The 20,657-nt window shown below is 39.4% G+C and overlaps 1 protein-coding gene and 1 long non-coding RNA gene across 12 annotated transcripts in view; one reads left to right on the forward strand and one right to left on the reverse strand.

Moving 5' to 3' along the window:
• STRBP (spermatid perinuclear RNA binding protein) overlaps positions 1-20,657 on the reverse strand; it is a 72,290-nt gene that overhangs the window by 5,936 nt on the left and 45,697 nt on the right. For 10 of the 11 annotated variants that reach the window (XM_052668142.1, XM_052668150.1, XM_052668148.1 and 7 more), the window contains 2 exons: positions 20,576-20,620; positions 17,498-17,943 (listed from right to left, as the gene is read on the reverse strand). In XM_052668142.1, the coding sequence (XP_052524102.1) occupies positions 17,867-17,943; positions 20,576-20,620 (122 nt within the window). In that variant the 3' untranslated portion in view covers positions 17,498-17,866. Of the gene's footprint in view, positions 1-14,234; positions 14,300-17,497; positions 17,944-20,575; positions 20,621-20,657 lie in introns of those variants that run through there. The other variant, XM_052668149.1, reaches the window with a different exon arrangement.
• LOC128073350 (uncharacterized) overlaps positions 7,508-20,657 on the forward strand; it is a 48,453-nt gene continuing 35,303 nt past the window's right edge. The window contains exons 1-2 of the long non-coding RNA XR_008202685.1: positions 7,508-7,701; positions 17,159-17,251. This is a non-coding gene — a long non-coding RNA (uncharacterized LOC128073350). The remainder of the gene's footprint in view (positions 7,702-17,158; positions 17,252-20,657) is intronic.

Consider the following 20,657-nt stretch of genomic DNA (forward strand, 5'->3'; position numbering starts at 1 on the left):
GCTTAGAGTGCTGATACGTTTTTCTGTTATTCTCTTGCTTTAATAATGTTGCTTGAGATAGGCATACCAAACTACAGCAGAAGTGTATCATGGTGATTTTTTTTCAGAATATGATTTAAAAAAAACTTTAAATTTTGCTTATTTAAAAAATTAGGGCAAAGTATTTTTTTTTTAATCGCTTTTACTGGTAAGTTACAGTTGCTGTGATGTGGCCAAAAATTGTTTGCTTTACCATGATCCTGCAGTATGGGCCTTCTGTGTGCAGAGGAGCCCTGTACATGACTGTTTCCAGAGGTGTAACAATTCAGAGTACAGTTTGCTTTACAGAAATGAACACACTGTTTTTGTTCTGACGTTGCAGACATCTTCCTCGATCGACAGCTTGTATGGCAAATGTATTTCAGAAAGGTTCTATAGTGCTTCAGATAGAATCGCAGCCACTGTGGACTCACAGATGCCAGAAGGTGCAGAAGTGATGAGATTTGCAGGCTGCCAGATAGGAAGCAGAAGCCCTCATCATGCAGAGTGTACAGTTGGTGTAAAAGTATGAATACATCAAAGCAGTGTGTTTAAACTCCCTGCTGTGAGCATCTGTTAATGCATAGAGTTGTCTGTGATCCAGCATAGAGTTGTGTTAATAGATGAACTTTGGGAGGTGACACTGTAGTGACTCTGATGAGATTTTCTAGTCTGTGAGGCCAGTTTATCCGATAGAATAGGGATAGAAATAGGAAAGAAAGGAATAGGAGAAAAAAATTGTGCTGTTTTAAATCAAATTCTGTGCATGAGGAAAAAAGTAGTAAAATACTGAGACAGAGAGCTGTGTCGCTATCAGCTTTCACAATGTGACCAAAGTGTGTGTTTTGTTTTGTTTTGTTTTTTAATCAATCCTTTTAGAAAACTGTAGAAAACCATTGTGGTTTTGGCACAGTTCTTGGCTGACAAGAAAGGGAAGTGAATTAATGCCTTCTGTGCCCTGAAGGCCTGTGTTAGTTTAAAGAAGTGGTTTTAAAGTAATTTAATAATGATGCACCAGAGCAAATGGATGGGAAGGAGGAGGAGGAAGGCTGGCTGCTCACAGTGTACATCTGAGTTCTCCGCCTACCAGGACAGAGGACCGCAGCATAATTCCCTCTAGCATGGAGGGGGAGGGATGGTGTTTCTAAGAGAAGATGATTGTGCATTGCCCTGAAGGGTTTTCTGCATGGGATGTGAAAAGCCCAGTGTGCCAGAGGGGCTGTGGAAGCCTGAGCCAGACTTCTCTGAATTATGAATGAAGTGGCTGCTGCTAGCACAGACATGAACACAGACTCTAGAGCTGCTGTGTGCCTGCAGCATTACAGTAACAGACTGGTTTTAGATTTCAGCAGCTACTCAGCAGCCTCATCTCTGAGCTCATTTTAATGTCTCTAGAAGAGTTGGGACGGAGTGGGGCCAATAATGATGTAAGTGGGAAGCTCTTCCATTTTTGTCCAATTTTCCTTCATTTGTTCTCAGTGAGATCCATTTAAAATACTTCAGTTTATTTGTCAACTTTCATTTGAACACAGCTTTTTTTTCCTAGTGTGAGTGTTTTGTTATTGTTTTGTTATTTTTGCAGGGAGGGTGTTGTCTTTCACTGTGCAATTCTTACTTTGTTCCAGTAATAAAAGAAGTCAGTCGGTAGTCCCAGACAACCCCGAGCAGTCCCTGTGCCCTTTGTGTACATAGCATGCAAGGTGAGAGAATAAGCAGAGTGTAAGGTATCCTGAGATAGCTGCTCAGACATGCAGTCCAGTCTTGGCAGCCCAATTCCTTTGGGCTTCTGTCAGGTGTTGTAAACAGATGCCTCCTGTGAGGGACTCAGCTATTTGCAGACAAAATTTACAGAACAGGGGATTGGAATAATGGCAGAGAATCTGTGCAGCTCTACTTTCTGTACAGGGCAGCATGAGCTGGGAGGGATAGATCTTTATTTTTTACTTCGTGCTGTCACTGGCATGGTTTATGGAGCGTGGTGCTTTCTGCCTTCAAGCGCAAAGCTCTTAAGTAAGAGCCGCTACCCCACAGTCAGATACAGCACAGCCAGGGCTCTGCCCTCACTCCTACTGAGATGAGTGAATGAGATCTGCCAGCTGTAGCTCCTGACTTCCACTGTCAGAGCACCTTTCTTCTCAGACTGCACGGAAATGGGCCCTCGGAGTCAGTTTGGAGCAGTTTCCTGCCGGTTCCAATGGTACTCAACATCACAGCTGCCTTTAACAGATCTGCAGTTGCGATCTGTTTGTCATTCATGAGAAAAGGGAACTGACGCCTGGATAAGCCAAGCCACGTCAATAAATTAAGAGGCAGTAGGGCATGGAATTTAGATTGTTTGGTGTTGGTGTTCATTGAAAAGTGAAACTAGAGCTAGCTGTGTGAATTTCTGGGCAGGCTTGGAGATGCATCAGGTCACGTACAGTGACAAGCTGGCTTGTTCCTTCATGGCTGTCAAACAAATCCTTTATTAGAGTTTTCTTTGTATCATATGCAGTTTTTTAAAGTAGTGCTGATGGCAGCAAGATAAGCTGGACTTCTTGCTTGTTCAGTAGCTGGTTGCTTCTGCAGGAATCCCTTCAGTGCTGTGCCAGCAAAAGACAGGCCTGGTGCAGTCAAGCAGCTGTGGGAATGGCTTGAGCCTGGGGAGGGCTATTCCTCTTAGAGAGCTCACTGCTTGCCTTCAGCTGCAGGCATTGAGTGTTGGAACAATAAAGCACTATGGTGAGAAAAAGTATATGGACTGAAGTGGTTGTGTGGTTTGTTTTGGCAGGGGGTGGATGGAACAGTAGTGATACAAGGGGTTAAACTAGCAGCCTCACTGTAGCTGTCTTGACCAGCAATGTCAGGCCAAGGAGTGAGGAAAGAGAGCCATACTCTCCTTTATAGATCTAGAATCAGCATCATGTAACTCATGCCATGTGCACTCTCTGATCTACCCCGTGTTTCGTTCCTGTGATGCCACAGGGCATCGGCTTGCTGCTGGAACACACTCAGTGCATTTCATTAGCTGGCACTGAGCAGCAGTTGAAGGGCTGTCAGTCTGCTCAGCACCTCTGAGATGCTAATCCTGAGGTAGCTTTCTGAATGACCTCTTAACAAGCTAGCTAACACTGTGCGTACATAGGTAGAGTATTATGGCAGTATGTAGGGTAAAATGGACCTCTGTTTCAGCCAACTGTTAATGGGGTTTTCTTCACTGACTACAGCCGGTTCTTCTTTGGATCATACCTTCTAAGTATTTGATGGAGCTGCCTTGCAAAGGAAACATGGTCTAGGCAGTTCTGGTACAGAGGTTCGTTCCCTCAGTAGCTCCTATGTGCCCAGCTGAGCTGTTGGCCTCACAACTGCAGGCTCAGCTGGCTGCACGCTGCTTTGCATAGTGCAGAGGTCGCACACCACTTCTTATTTCCATTGGTATATATGCTAGGCTGTGGCTTTCCATGAGTGCTTTATTAAGAGCACTCATGACTGAAGTCAGCTCCTCACCCTTTTTAAACCTCTTCAGAGTTGATCTCCTTTGAATTGGATTAATAATCTGTGCAGTCAGATTTGAAAAGTTGAATTAAAGACCAGAAAAAAGCACTTAGAAGATAAGGGCTTCTGATAAAATGGTTAGTGTTAGTTTCTAGGATAAAAGCATGTTCTGTAACTCTAGGCAACTGGACATGTGTGTTCCAGGAAGCTGTGAGTTGCAGCCTCAAAGAAACAACAGCAATCATGTGGTTTTCCTGGGATCCTGTTGTGCCCTCAGAGGCTCTGGACAAAGAAGAGGCCTGGGTTTGCTTCAGACCGCAGAGGGCAAACTGGGACCCCAGGAATTTAGTGTTCTAGGAAATAGAATGAAGGGATGGGGGTGGAATAGAATAAAAGTTTGTGAGAGGTTTGCTTTTTTTTTTTTTTTTTTTTTTTTTAATTCTAGAATTTACCTTTTAAGAAAACAGACATCGCATTTTAGCGATCAACGAAATGCTAGAAAATGTCCAGCTTTTATTCTGAAGGAAAACTTCCATTTCTGGCCAGTATTTTCACAGTCTTCTCAGTCTTGTGTTACTGCTCTCATCAGCTGTCGCACCCCCAGCAGAATTTGTGTGCAGCAGCCCTTGCACAATATCTGTGCCTCAGCATGCATATGCAGACCTTTCTCCCCTATGTTTTATTCAGTTGCAGCCTTTGTGCAGGAGGGCATTCTGCTCCTTACGCTGTAAACATGCTTTAAGTTTCCATCACCCAAAATGCAGCTTTGCTAAATAGCCACCTGGTAAGACTGCAGCCTGGGAAACCTGTGTTAACCTTTTGCTGTGCCTGTTACCTGACTGAAACAGGACAGACGTATGGCTTTCCAGGCTTCAAAAAACCTTAAAGCCAGTTTCCTCACTGCAAACAAAAATAAAATTAAAGAACCCAAATAAGTAGTAAGGACATAATTTTTGTTTACAGAGATATAAGCCTTTATTGTATGCTATTGAAAGCAAGTGGGACATGGCTATGGTTTTATATACAGAGAAGTCTGTGGCGTTGGGTTACAATCAGTGGCGAATGAATTAAGATTACAGTGCAAATAGAGGTGTTGTGTACAGTTCATAACAGTGGCTGGCATGTAAACCACAACACAGAAGTCAAATGAAGCCAAATGTACCGGGTACAGCATCACGTGAGGAAGCAACTCAGTATCCCAAGAGCATTCCATTTACTTTACATTTGCAGGTTTTTTTAGCTAGTGAGTAGATCTAGCTCACTTCATTGAGATTTCTCCTGGTTCGTAAATTACCTGTTGTAAGATCACAGGGCTCTCTTGTACTTCGTTTGGAAGTTTATTTCTGAGTAACTTCTTTTGAGAGACTTACTGGGAAGAAAGATGGAACTGTCCACCATATGTACATACTTCTGCAATTTGGTGATACTATTTAGATAGTTCAAAGGCCTTATTTTCTTTTATTCAATGCTGTAAGTAATTTAGTGTAAAAATAAACATTCTGTCCTCTGTGGATAAATAAGTCCATCTGGTGGCTGCAGGTCAGCCCTCTCAACTGGTGAAAGAGATTTATAAAAATAGACCTTTGCTTTAGTGTTTACTATGCTGACCCACAAAGGAAAAGTGAAATTCATTCAAGTCTAGAAACAGAAATACAGTACAAGTGATTTATAGAATTGCATTCCTTCCCTCTGCAAGCTTGCTGAGCATGAAACACTGCTCCAAAGCCCTGCCTCAGTCTTTTCCTGGTCCTGGAGTAACTGTCATTAGAAAAGTAACATCATACTGCATTGCCAGATCACCTGTCTTCCTTGCAGTATGCACCCTCTTAGCAGAGATCTGCCCTCAGATGACTGTTTAAAAATTCTTCAGATGGTGGTGGTGGTAGTTTGGGCTACACAGGGGAGAAATTTTAGCCCAAATTAACAGCAGTTGTTTGAATTGATTCAAGTGGTGGTGATTTTTGGTGGAAGCTCAACCTTTTTTTTTTAACTATTATTATTTTATTTTTTTTTTAAGTTTGTAAGTTGAATGTGGAAGACAGCAGCCTTTCCTCAAAGTCATCTTCCCATAGATACCACGTCTTTTTGGCAGTACAGGTTTCATGCTCAACTTTGCCACTAAGACCTGGGCAGGACTTTAGAAAGTGTGCAGCCCACGGAGATTTGCTCCACTGCATTTAGCACTTTTGAGAATTACCCCCACAGCAGTGTTGCTCTCTTAGAAGTGCAAGTGTCACACAAGGTTCTGAGACAGCTGGAGGACAGGTGACATTCTGCAGGAGAAGTAGTAGTTAAGCACCAGTCGTTGGCCCCTGCAGAGGCTCAAGAGGAGAACAGAATTGCTTTGTAGAGAGCTCATCAACCTAAAAAGCTTAGTCAGTTTGATCAATAAATATTGATTTAGGGTTAGGATCAGAAATAAGATGCTGTACTTTGGAATTGGAAGACAGAGACAACTTTCTTTATTTTCTGTCCAAAGGAGACTGCCTTTAAAACATTCATCCTTAAAGGCTTTTGTGATATCTGATACATAACTCACTCACACGTCTGAATGTACCTGTACCTTTTTTCAGGGAAGAATAAGTGCATGAGCGGACAAAACTTCAAGGCTTCTTCTGGGTTGTTACTTTTTAAACATCTGTTGTGTGTTCTGTTGGCCCTGAAGGCATATTTACCCACTCTTAAATGATGCAGCATTGCCCAGAGAATGGCTCTGTATAGTAGAACATGCTCTCAGCAGTATAAGCTCAATTTTGTTCCAGTACATTTCTGTGTAATAATGTGTTGTTGGAGAACTACACTTGACTTTATCCCATTACTTTGAGCAGGGAACTAGCGATGCTAGTTTGAAAACACAAGAAATAATCTATACAGTGAATTAGAAGTTTCATAATTCGTATCACTAAATTTCTGAAAGCTGTACTACTCTGAATATCAATGTTCTGCAGCCCACAGCTATTCTGCTTCGAGCATTATCACTCTGCAATTGCTTATAAACAGCCCTTTGTGGGAGTAATGAAAGAATAATACTCTGTGCTGAGTTTTACTTGTTCAGTTTGCAGGATGCTCTTGCAGAACTGTAAGTTATACTAGAAGTGCAGGAATACACACATTTCTGTATGCATAGATCATTAAATTATAACAGTACCAGTAGTAAAGCAAACCTGCCAAGATGCTCTGTTCCTCTTAATTAAGCTTGATCTATTTGTGCCTGCTGACTTAAGATGCAGTTAGTGTCCACTGCTGAGATGACAAAGTACCCTGAGTAGCTTTGTGATGGTTATGCTTACAGAAGCTTGTGCTTTTCTAAGAACATAGAAACGAGCACAAATAAATAAGTACATCTAGTTATTTCCATAGAACACTATTAATCAAGTTATTCACAGCAGCTTTGAAGTACAAAGCTAAAACTTACCTTTTGCTCTACTCCCTTACAGATTAGTGTTATAATTAAACTTACTGTTAGCTTAATGTAAGTGGACAGAGTTTCAAAACAGCTTTCATGGTAAGATGAATCTACTTTGTCATAGTTATACCAGTATTAGTGATCTGAAATTCATACATTACAACTGTAGTTCTGGAAGCAGTATCTGCTTTCCTTTGTTACCATTCTGTTCTGTGCAAGAGCAAATTGCCTAGAATATTGTACAAATAAGTTGCTAGGATTCCCATACTAGTGTACTGCATGGAACAGTCTCCCCATCTGGATTGGGTTCCACTGGCAAATAGAATTTGTTCACTGGATTTCTCCTGTTTCTCCACCTCCTCTTTTCATTACCTGCTTATTGACAGAAGTGGAAAAAAAAAATATAATCTGCTGCAGCAGCTTTTAGCTTGTGACATGGATAGCTTAAGCCTCTTACCTAATTTCTTGCAAACTATAGGAAAAAAACCCAATACTGCCTCCCATTGCTCTTAGTTTACTAAGGCTGCTGATTTACCATAGTAGACAAACCTCCTTTTTTTTACTGTAGACTGGTATTTATGGCTTTGGAAAAGGCAGTTCATCTTTCCCACCAACTTGCTGTCTGTTATACTTAATGTCCTCAAACTGGAACATTCTACCTTCATTTTTTCCTTCTCTCTCTCTCTCTCAGTGCATTCTATCAGGACCAGGTGTGTTCAGCAAGCAGACGTGTTCAAGTAGAAGCTGCACTGCACCTTGTAAACTGCAAAGTGGCTTATGGTAACTGGAACTTCTAGATTCAGGTAAGAGGCAGGAATTAGGCATTAAGTCCATATGCTATTTTGGACTTACTTTTTAATTTATTGCAACTCTTAACTCATCTCGGCTCCCCTGTTCCAGTGGATGACTACATTCAATTAATGTCCTTTAGAATTAGTGTGATTTGTCATAGTAGAGATAAGAGTCTAGAGATTTTGAGAAACATGCAGTGCTGGGCAGCTGAATTACATTTTCATTTTTGTTTACACAGCACACAAGAGATTGTACCTTTATCTTCCTGCCACAAAACTTTCAAGTTGGAAATTTGATACCTTCTGTCTCAATCTATGGCTAACATTTTTATATGCTCTTTAAATTCTTCAGCTCCAATTTATCAATGGATTATTAATTAAACATGCAAGAGAACTCTCCCACTGAAACTTCAGTTTTTGCTGCAGTTCCTGTAGGCTAGTTCAGTAACATCATTAAAGTTCCCTTAACCACTAAACTACCTCTCGTACAGCATATTTAACAGTAGAGTACAAAGAGTTAAGGCACCAAATACATAACAAAACAACATACAAAATAAGAAATTTGCTTTTGAGCTGCACATCTTCACTTACCACTTTGGATCATTCAGCTCCTCTTAAGCGTCAAGGTAAGTATTTGGCCTGAATGTTTCATTTAGCCACATGAACTGGAGACAAAACACTGAATTGAATCTTACACTGAAGTGAATTTTTCTCTCACAAAACTCATAGAACAACTTTTGCTAAGGCATTCAAATGCCTGTGCGGTGTCAGCTAGGTCTAGCAGGAAGAAAATCCCCAGTCTGCAGGCGCAAGGCTGTGCGTCCCATCGTGTTTCTGTGTTGCCTGTTACCTGTCTTACCACTTGCACACAACAGATGAATCACTACCATTTCTGTGAGTACAGTGGGAAACGGCAAGGTATTTCAGGGTACTAAAGAGCCTGCACATAAATAGGCATGGATTTAGATGACAAATTATTAAGCTAAAGAGACATAATTACGGGGCTGAGAAACAAATCACAGAATGGTTTGGTTTAGAAGGGATCGTTAAGATCATGTAGTTCCATCCCCCTGCCATAGACAGGAACACCTCCTAGGGATCCCTGTGGATCCTCTGGGGGCATCCACAGCCTCGCTAGGCAACCTGTTCCAGTGTCTCACCACCCTCCCAGTAAAGAATTTCTTCCAGCTTTATAATCAGCTTTATGATGAGAATTCTCTTAATGTCAAACAATTACTAGTTTAAATGGTTAACATTCCAAAGAAAATATGAATGAAAGCTGCTTCATAACCCGTAAGCACTGGGTACTGAGTTTCTTCAGTGAATCCTCTAAAATGACTTTAACAGAATTTCTGCCTTACAGTAAGGATCAGTTTAACAGCAAATCAGATCTGTTAAAACAGAGCAGTGAAACCAGTGAGTTGTTAGACAGACTGTCTCGTACTGTAGATAGTGCATGCAACTGTGATACACCTTTGCTTCACTTTGAACAAGTCAGTAAAGTATCTCATTTTTCAGTACTGTTTTTTTTCCTTTTTTTTTTTTTTCTCCCCCAACAGGAAGCTTGCAAGGGTTTGTGTCCCAAAAACATTCAGTTACTGCTTCTTCACACAGTACAACTGCACTGAATGGAATTTCTCAGTGAATCCAGCACAGAGCTTATTTTCATTCTTTTTTTTTTTTTTTTTTTGCCAAATGAAAGGTACTGGTCTGCTTTCCAGCTGAGAACAGCAATCTGAACATAACTCATTCAGAACATATCTCGTCATGTCTCCAAAAGAATCCAATCCTTGTAGAGTTCCTGTGCTGTTTCACAGAGCCTCAGGAAGTAGAAGCCTTTTCTGTGAGCTGCTTCTGTGATTTGGAACTCACTTGAGGGTGGGAGGCAGTTTTTTCTCTTTATTAATTAAAATGCATCTGTCTAAAGAGAATTTAGCTAAATGCACTAAGTAATAATGCACAATTATTGCATGTTAGCCTGTGGAGCAAAGGAGGCAAAGAGAAACTTAGAATCTTGTCTAAGACTGAAGTGCTGTTTCCTATTTGTTTATACAGTTCAGGGATCTCCACTAGACTGTGATGATCCACTGGTTCTTAGAAGTACAAATGCAGAAGTATAAAGGAAGCAAGGACAATGTGTTTCTATGCTATTTCTGTCAGGGATTGCTGACTGAAAATACTGAGGCATACAGACTGGTTTTCTGAGGACATGGCTGGACTGGATCAAGGATGTTACACTAAAGCTGCTTGCGTTTATGAGTTTTTGAATTGCAGGGGATTGATGTCCCACAGTTGAACACCTCCAGCCTGGAGATCTCTTCCCCAGGCCACTTGTAAAGTTTCCATGCCACTCCTCTTTCTACCTGGTAACACAAGAAACTCAGGGTAGGGAAGTTTTGCTTCGCAGTCCAATTAAAGGAAAAACACACAAATAATTTTGGAATTGGATAAGATACACTTTAAATCTTTTTTCCTGCCAGAAGGCAAGTGTTATTAAAGAAAGATCAAAGATATTAGAATAGTTGTCACAGATGTTTGCATGAGTAGAAATAGTCCCTCAGCAAATGGATGACTTTCTAGGAAAACTTGCTTCCCTGGAACTCTTTGTATGCCAATTAAAAGCATTCAAGAATCTAGAAACATATACAGACAAGAATCAGTTTACAGGGATGTTAGAAGGAAATTTGGAAGAGGTAGGCACAAAAAACAGTAGCAAGGTTATTTAAGTAAGTGCAATGAAAGTTATGGCAGCAGGGTCAGCAGATCCATGACACATTCAGCAGGATCCATGACAATTGCTGAATCATTTTATTAACTCACATTGGCTACATGACAACAAATTAGACAGATCAGGAACCACCTACCCAGGCACTAAATTGTCGTTGTGAGAGTTGGACTGTGTACTGTGTCCAACAGAAACTGCTTGGGCAACAGGGGCTGCACATTACACAGACTCTTTATGGGTAGAGGCTGGCCTCCCTCCATCTGTGTGGCTTAGTGCCCAGGAATAAGGTCACTGTGGTCCAACTCCTGAATGTGCGCTTAAGGAAGTCAGCAAGCCCTGGCAGAGGGAGGACATGGTGGCAGGCAGCATCGTGCACCATGCTTTCACCTAGCCAAGTGCTTTCACTGTTACTCAGTTCTGGTTCTGTAACATACAAGCTTTCAAGCACAGGATGGTGATGGAATAGATCTCGAAAGGTTTATGCAGATTTTGATATAGTGTTTGTATAATGTACAGGTAAAACACTTGCTCAAGACAGCAGTGCTCTTCCCAGTCATTCCAGTTTGAAAGCCATCTCTAGACAGAAAATGCCTGTAGAAATCTGACATGGCTGGCAAAGCAGGATTTAAGTTCCCTTGTAAAAAATATATAATTCCTTCAAAATACAGAGTTTCATATCTGGGTAAATTGACAAGCATTCCAGCTGCCACTCACCCATTAGGAAGGAAAATGGTGAAGAATGGTTAGCAGTGTACAGGATCTAGGATTTTCATAGGTGAAGGCTGCTGTCATGCATGGGAAACTCAGCAGGCTGGTTATACTTTTCTCTCTCACGCAGCTCCATGAAATCCAAATTGTTATAAAGGCAAAGTAAGTACCTGCATGATTACAGGTTTGTACTCAAGAGCAGCTAAAGGCAAATAAATTTTAACAATGGAATAGTCTGCATTTTAATCTCTCAATTCTGTAAATAGCGTTACTTCTCTCAGTGTCAACCAACCAGGCCACTCAAGCTCTCATTTTTCTTCTGAAGTCAGTGTAAATGCTGCTTATCTCCAATCCAGACTGCACAGGCCAGTTTGTCATTGTAAAGTTCTGGTTTCTTTTAATCCTTTAAGTGCCAGACATCATCTCCCAAAATACACACTGTTAGCATCTGGTTAGCTAAAACTAGAGTTAAGGTGGGAAGTGAATGGATCTTTCCCAAATGTCCTATTGATATGTAGGAGTTGAAAGGTACTTTTCAGAATTCTTTTTTTTTCATGAACCAGCAAACTATAACATTTTTTGCTTCGCAGACATGTTACTACAAATTGACAAAGATAGCAGCTACACAGAGCACATGGAACCAGTTTCCACATTTTACTTCTGGGTGTATCTAGAAAGACACAGCTCAGTAACCATCGAATAGCAGACCTCAGGCTCACAGAAAAGGCACTTCAAACATGCTCCTGTGAGATGTCTTTTAAAAAGGCAATGAGCAAGTATTTATGCAAAAGAAAGCAGATTCTATTTCTGCCTTAGAGTAACAGTGGTTGTTACAAAATCAATCGAGCAGCTGTTATCCAGTTTACTCATCAAATAATAGCCTGGTATTTCAGTTAAGTTAAAAGTTACTCTTAGAATTTAGTCCATAACTATTCTCTCAAATGCTCATGTAGTAGGCATGTGTGGAACTCACGAGTGACACTTCAGCACATGAATGTTTTGCTCAAGTTCCACCATCAATAGCTGAGGTTCCTGGGCTGTCTTACCAGCCATTTCAAATGGCTTAAAGAAAACAAACAGATGTAAGAGTGCAGTATGTATTTCAACATCAGGAAATGTCATCCATCCTACTGAGAAAGGGTGCAGCAAAGCCATGAGGACAAATTTTGGAGGTATCTACTGCTTTATGAGCAAAAACATACCAAAGAAATTCAGTATCTTTTCAGTGAACAAAAGGAGAAGATCCAAGAAAGTGAAGATTCCAAGCAAAGTAGTAAGGGCAGAATGGTTAGGGTAAAGCAGTAATGACAGAAAAATGTGGAATTTCACAGACAAAACAATGCTGATGGAAAGCGATGCACAGAAATGAAGCTGCCAAATACAGGCCACAAAAGAGAGATCAAAGAAGTTAGCAAGACATCTCATTATTCAGTTCTTGAACTGGACAGATAACTGCTTGTCAGACTGTAATCATTCTGATTTAAACCTAGGAAAGGAATACTCAAGAGAAGTTCATTATAATGCACCATAACATTGCCTTGAAGCATATACAGTACTGTCTTCCAGAGGAAGCAGAGCAGCCTGCTGCTCCACTATCAGGATTGCTTAGCCTGACAAGCTGAAAGAATGAATTGAATTTTAAATGAGCTTCAGACCAAGCCCTGCGTTTGCACCTTGAAGGTAACAGAAGATGAAAATCTGCACCACCAAATAGGAAGCACATCTTGATGGCTCATCAGTTGCACCTGCAAATGTAATCAAATGGCTGTGTGCTTTAACAGGCAAGTCATGGTAAAGTTCCTTAAGTTCATTTCCTCCAGTGCAAGCACATAGGCCACTTGCAAGGTCAAGTTTCCACCAACATTAGCTAAACTAACAAAATTTGACAGCTATTTTTCTACATCAGCCTATGAATTTTACCCAGACATATCCTCAATTATGGAGAACCTACATATGCAGTTATTTACTGAGTTTGATGTTTTCAATTTTGAAATGAAATACAGTTTGTTTTTGGCATTATATTGTGATGCAAAATAACAAGCTTTGGGTCTGATTTACTACTACATGTTTCATACCAAGTATTTTTCTCATTTTGTACCAGTATGAACTGTGATCAGTCAGGGCTATTTAATGCTTTCATCTCTGAAATGAGACCCTAAAATGTTAATACATCACCCCACTCACCCCACTCCCCTTCCCCCCCTTTTTTTTTAATATAAAAACAGTTGTTTCCAGCAACTTCAAGTGCTGCAAGTATTGCAGTTGAGCAGCACTGTACTATGCAACTTTGCATAATGTAAGGTTATATAAATGCAAATTAAAAAAGTAACTATTTTAAAACTACACGTATCATGTGCACCATATAAGTCGGAAACCATTTTCCCCTGTGTAAAACATTAGTTAAAACATCTACTTCAGCACTGAAAATATTTATGGATGTCTCTATTTTCATTTCTATCTTTAGAAAACTACAGCTGAACAATTTATTCATGCAGGCTTAAACCCTGCCTGCCTGCCTTCCCATCTCCTGCTGTGCCCACTAGAGGAAAGCAGATCGGCTGCTTTGTGAATTAACTTGGCCTAGTGCAATCTGATCTCTGCAGATTTAAACTGTAATAAATATCAAACTTCTTCATTCTTCATTTGGAGTTCAGCTTTAGTAGTTCAGGGAGGTAATTTCTCTCTTACAAGTTAGATAGCGTTCATATTCCACCTGGCATTTTTATTTCACATCCCTGTCACCTTGGTGTGGCTTCAGTACCTACCCGAATGTTTTCAGCAAGTATGCAAGGAATGCAGTGCCTCGCACACAGCACTGTCAGGACAGCTTTCTAGGCTGTGCAAAAGGATATGTGAAGTACAACAGTCTGCTGATAAAACCAAACTATTTCTTAAGTGCATTAAGTAATATTTTCTCATTAAACTCAAAGCAGAATATTTGAACTGGCCTTGACAACGTAAAAAGTTGGAATTCAGACCTAAGTATTACTTGTTTAAACACAGAGTTAAATAATAAAAAATATACCATATACAAGACTTTCACAGGTAAGTGAGGTTTCTAGGAAAAAAAAGCAGTAAAAATACTTTTTAAGCTGAAAATAAAATCTCTTACCTTTTATATCACGATCTCAGCTTACAGTCATTAAATTTCTGCTTATTTTATACAAGTGCATATGGCTATGAAGGTCCGGAGAGAATGAGAATAAAGTGGTATTAACCTGCTGAAAGCTGCTCAAAAGTCTTAACTGCAATATATAGATGTTCCAATACCATTTACATAAGCAAAGACATTTACCTTTCAGTTATTGCTGATTACTGATTCACAATCTTAGAGTATCAATAAACAAATACTTAGAAGGAAAAAACCCAACTAGTAAATAATAGCAGCAAAGATCCTGATCTGGAGATTGACCAGTTACTACATTTTCCTATCATTTGGTGATAATTTTCAGAGACACAAAAGCAACTATTTCAAAGTCAAGTTCAGGCCTACCCTTTTTGTGCCTCACATTAATGATGTGGTAAAGAAAGAGAGAGAGAGAGAGAGAGAGAAAGAATAACTTTTAGTTATATTTTGGAGAAAAATATACTACATTTTCCTGGCTTTTTGCTACATTTCATGTGTGCTGACATGTACAATGGTACAAAGCACTACTGCTTCAGAATTGACCACTGTAAGTCTTTGTAGCAATTTGTATAGGAAACATGCAAATAACCATAGTATTAAAATTCTAAAATACTGAAGTATGGAAAGTCAATGCAGGATTCACTGCTTAAAGCGAGCGCCCTGCTGGGTCTTGTTTTGTTTTTCCCTCCCCCTTAAGCCCACCCCTTCTAGACCAATCTTTCTCTCCTAATGTAAAGAAAATAACCAGAAGTATATACACATCTATTGCTATGTACCCAAAGAAAGGACTGTGGCTTGGAGTATTGCTTTTCATTAAATGGAACAAAGTTCAAGAAGTGAGAAAAGCACTTTGGAAGGAAAAAAAAAAGGAAAAATTCAGATTCCATGTCTGAAGTTGAGAAACCTCAAAACGAGCCACTTTTGTTCTTGCTTTTAAGACATGTACAAAATGCCATTTCGAGCCACACAACCTGATGGTTCTAGAAGTCAGAGAAGAAATCTTGAGGGCCCAAGTGAATAATAAAAGGTGCGATGCTGAGAGGCTGGCAATAGGGACTGTCAATGAAAAAACCACCTACAGTGGGAAAAGAGCAGAGAAGCAAAACTTCATGTTAATTTCAGAGAGTGGCTGAAGCTAAAGCTCCATTTAAATTTCTCTGCTCTTTCAGCTGCAAGTGGAATTTTCATTGTAAAATGGGCACTTTGAATTCTGTGAAGGTATTGAAACATCTAACACTGTCCAAGGTTACCACTTTCTAAACAAAGAACTGACAGCTCATTCATATTTCCAGTAAAGCAGAGAAATGTAAAATATGCAGCAAGGGGGGCAAGTTTACAATGTGGTTAGTAACTCCCAACAAATGACAAAAAAAAAAAAAAGACTTTTATCAATTGTCTGAAATGACTGCCATCATGTTGGAAAAGAGCATAGCGCCCTCCTTGTTTTGAAATAAGGAACAAGTTCTTTGGTATACAAATGTTTATTGTATACAATTGGTTCAGACATTATTTTGTTAGAAAATTTTACAAATCTGGGGATGATTGAAAAAGAAAACAGTTGCCAATTGGGAACTCCAAAACGGGCCGGGGGGAGGAGGGGCGGGAGGGAAAGGGGAAAAACGTGTGCAGAGGAAATATTCCTTTAATGAATATTTGATTAACAAAAATGGGCTCTTATCAGCCATGCTTTTTCTGCTCCGTGATGGCTTCCTTTCATCCATAGGCCAGCAAAATGTGTTGGTGATTTATGAGCACCACTCAATTTGGTTACATCCTCCAGACCCTGCTCTTTATTTCAACACTAATGCGCGTATGACAACAGCAGGCGCATCGCTGCTTGTCAGTAGATCTTCATTTTTTATTAAAGTACCACCAGCACCAAACAAAAGTGAGAGCTACAGCAGAAGAAAAAACATTTAAAGATAGAAATATTTCTAAGCACAAATACTTAGCTTCACAGCTGCAGTTAATTCTAAGAAGAGCAGCTTGTTATATAAGCCACCCCTTATTAAGCTGTTGTGTAATTTCTTTCCCTGTAATGGAGGGGATGGAGAAAAGGAGGAACTTTACATTGCTTTAAGCAGTTCTTAGATCCTCTTCATAAATAAAGCACCCCTCTGCCTCAACAGTGAAGTCTGTTGGGGAGCAGTGCATAAGACAATCTTGAAAAGAGCATGACCTAAAGCAAACCTCTGGAAGAACAACTGGTGAGGTCTGAGAAGTACAACCGCAGTGCTGCTTATTTTGTGAGGGTGATACCTTAATAAAGACTGCTTGAAGCCTACAGCAGGTTTTGTGCATAATTCTAAAATACATGGAGACAGCATGGAGCTGGGACCTGTCTGGGATCCCAGGACAGGTGTGCACGCTCCTTAATCTGAAAAGAATTCATTTGGTTTGAGCACTAACTTAAGAAAAGTACTGGCCTATGGCTGAAGTGTGTCACTTTCCACAGCAGCACTCAACAAGAACTGGGACAATTAAATAGCAAGTTTTCATGGGGACCTTGTTGCTGCTTTAGATTCTTGTAAATGTAAGGGGAAAAAGGAGAACCTTTTGTTTTCATAAGAAATTAACAAATAAAACCCTTACTGAAAAAATAGTGAATGGAAAATCAAGGGTGGGCAGACAATCTTAAGAGTGAAGAAGGCCACAAGAACAATTGCATTTTTTTTCTTTTTTTCTTTTTTTTTTTGTAAAAAACGAAAGGAAAACGAGCAGTTTCTGAGTTCTAAAGAATCTGACTGTAATGTTATCGTTGTCCTTTCTCTGGGCAATACGGACTTAATTGTGTATAGCTGTAATTACATAATGAGTCCTTTTGTGGGAAATTCCATTGTTGTTTTTCACAGAATGTAACCTAACACAAAGAGACAGTCTAACATTAATTCCCTTTGTTTGTTTTTCAGTGTTCTGTATACAAATGAAAAATCTTGGATAATTAAGACTGAAGTCACTGAGAATTTCAGTATGCTGACTTTAAAGGTTCTAAGGAAACTCAGGTACTGATGCTTAGCTCTATAAAATAAAACAATATCTAACCCGTATTTTACTAAGTTTATTACAGACCATAATATTTACAAACTTGTATTTTAACTGCGAAGTTTCTGTTGTGTGGTTGTTGGTTTTTTTTAATTTATTATTATTTTTAAAGGACTGCGCCCTACTTTAAGACTTTAAGTAACCCTACAACAAGTACAGGTCATTAACTGGATCTGTGCGACTGCATTAGGAAACAGGCAGTACTCTTGTGTTACAACAAAACAGTTTATTTGTGATCAGTGTTTTATATTCTATACATCCTTCACAAATTTAATTTTACATAATTGGATACTTCATTTAAAACGTAAGGTTTAAGCTTCTAGTTCTTCCCTATAACAGAAGGCTGGTATAAGTTATTTGAAAATGAGGTAACATTTCACAGAACATTTTTTTTCAAGTTTTAGAGAACTAAATTTGCATTTTGTTAAAATCAAAAAGTAGGAAAAAGATGTTTCTTTACAAATGACTTTGCTCAAGTATGTGTTCAAAGGAAACAGGATAAAAAGGCTTTTTTCTTCTAACATTCTGTACTGTACTGTGTTGTTCAATCAATAGGAATTAGCTTCTGCCATTTGCTAAAAGAATGAGTAGTGGGGAACAGGATAAGTTGGGAATTTCATAACTGGTAACAGAACCATTCTCTTGGGTAAACCTACAGAGAGAAAAAAGGGAGAGGACTCCAAATAAGTTCAGTGATCCAAGAAAGTCAGATAAGAGCTTATAATCACGTTTGCATTAACCTTTTTCCAAATCAATCAATGTCATTTTAGGGTGCAGAGTCTCAAACAGTAACATTTCAACACTTTGTGCTATTTCAAACAGATGGTTAGCATTAAGTTTGCTTTTATTTTTGTCCCTGTATTTTGTAAAATTAAGCGGTATTCTCAAAAGAGAATGCGTTTTGTTGAAAAGAGATTGAATTTTAACTCTCATTTTGAAATAGCTTCATCTCTACTACCTCATTCTGTTTTCTAACTTCATAGCCCAGTTACAGCTGCAGATATTCTAGACAGGAACTGCTATGCATAGAAGAAAATTCACAGGGAAACTGCAGTTCTGATAAGCATCTGTGTAGATCAGTCAGAAATCAAGCACCTACAGTAAATTCTATATCTTCTTTGTTTTGCATTTGCTATCCTGTATTGAAGTTGCAAGTCTGGAAAGATTAATATATGCCTGATTTCATGATTATTATAGAGTTCTTGTGGCCTCACAAGCTTCTGCACAATTAAATGCTTTTCAAAAATATTCTTTCCTATTTATATACTAGTTTTTAACCTACGTATCCATTTAGAAATCACAAAGCAGCAACAGCAGGTATTCCAGAGCATCAAATGATCAAAGTGAAGTTTCCCAACATGCAACAGCTTACAAAGGCAGAGAGACGTTTACCTTACAGCCAAAAAGCATTATCCCAGTACTTCGCATCACAGTCATCAGACATTAAAAACAGAAACTCTTTATGTGAAAAATGGGGGCATCCAATTCCACAACGCTTTGAAGTCAGTGATATGTCACATATACACAAATAAGGGATTAAATCCAGCTCCCAAAATAAGCATCATGAGAAAAACATGAAACAGAAGGAACGAAGAAAGGAATATAAGAAGCCACAAGTGAAAGTCACTGCAGAACATTGGTAACAGTTCTGTCTTCAGCTGGGAAAGGATTTGTGTTATGTCACTGTATGCTCTGGCTTGTAAAAATACATATGGGCAGGTATCTAGTGATGTAGGCTATAGCCAGTCACTACAGGTTGGAAAGAAGTAAAGGGATTCTTTTTTTAAATGCATGCCATGAAATAAGCTATAAACTTAATTCCCTTTTATTTTCCCTTGAAAAAACATGAAAAAAAGGTCAGTGTACAGAACACACCAATAGGAAAGCACAGCTGTCAGCTGCCATTTTTCAAAGCACTTGGCCAGTCAGTGAGACAGGATTTGCAGAGCTAGAGAGGTTTACTTCAATTTACAAGGGAGAATTCCACACTTGTAAGAGCAGCCCACTGTCCACTGTACTTCCCCTTTCCACTGTAGAAGTATAGAATAGGACCAGCCAGTCTTAGTCAAGCAAAGTGAATATTTTCAATAAAGCAGCACCATTTTTCCGATGCTTATAGCTCATAGCTCTAAAAGGAAGTGATGAAATAAATATTTGAAACTGTTACAACTGTTAAACTTTTACAATGCTATCTGGGGAGTTGGTATTTTCCAAGCTATACAAATTGGAAAGGAACAACTATTATAAATATGGCAAAAGCTAGGAAATAGGAATGCAAGTGTGGTTTCCCATGTGAAAAAAAAACTGCAGACCTTGAAATGTACCCAGCTTGTCATCTGAGTAGCAGGATTTCCCTCCTGCTCTGTGACAAGTGAGGACACTGGTACCAGTTCTAGTAGATGCAGGGTTTGTTTTTTTGTGTGCCAGGACATATCACTGACTCCAAACTCCTTTGCTCCCATTACCACATAAACCTCATTCAAAGTAACCAAAAGGGCCAGATAGAGATAAATCTGCTATGTTAGTCTAGCATTAAAAAAAAAAAAAAACAAACACAGGTGAGTAGGGAGAAGTTGAAGTAAGAAAAACCTTTCCCATCATTGCTAAATTTTAGTTTATTTTACTGTCTTCATGAAACCAATCCTTTACCAGCCTGATTTTACTGCATTTCTTAGTAAAAAGCATTGTGGCAAATGACCATATACTACCATCCTTGCAGCCTAATCACAGTATAAGCTACACAGAATCATTCTGTTTGTCCCAAGTAGCAGTGGTTTTAGCCTGCAGCAAGGGGGTGTGCTTGTTGGGGATTGGCTTGAGTATGCACACAGACTGTACTGGATATTTCATGGAGTTGCCTATAGTAAGGGAGCTTAGTCCACAAGCCAGTTAAACTTGTAGACAAATATTTTGCCAATGATTTTAATGTCACTTAGATAAATATTGCTCAGAGATGCTGACATAGGCCCTTCGGTAGTCTTTGAATGGAGCACAGATTGGCTGTAAAAAGTAAGAAAACTACTTCAGTTTCAGTATGAGAGGGAACAGGCAATTAGAACAAGCAGTCCTTCCACAAGATCAGGCAAAGCATAGGCAAAAAAGCTACTCCAACCAAAAAAGAACCACAAGGTTATGGCATAGAAGTGTTCTTGTAGTCACAGTTTAAGAGCTTTAATCTCTTAAATTTCTACTGTAAACCCTAAGCCAGCTTGGACTGCCACATTTGGACTGGCACAAGAATTTCTGTGTATTTTCTAATTTGTTAATTACTGGGCTGTACGTACCGTAAGCTGGTGCAGCTGTACTGTACCCATACGGTGCTCCATAGCCTGCAATACAAACAGATGAGGGATGCATTTCATTTCC

Source organism: Tympanuchus pallidicinctus, unplaced genomic scaffold (genome assembly GCF_026119805.1).
Source record: "Tympanuchus pallidicinctus isolate F22 unplaced genomic scaffold, pur_lepc_1.0 scaffold8, whole genome shotgun sequence".
Taxonomy (NCBI): Eukaryota; Metazoa; Chordata; class Aves; order Galliformes; family Phasianidae; genus Tympanuchus; species Tympanuchus pallidicinctus.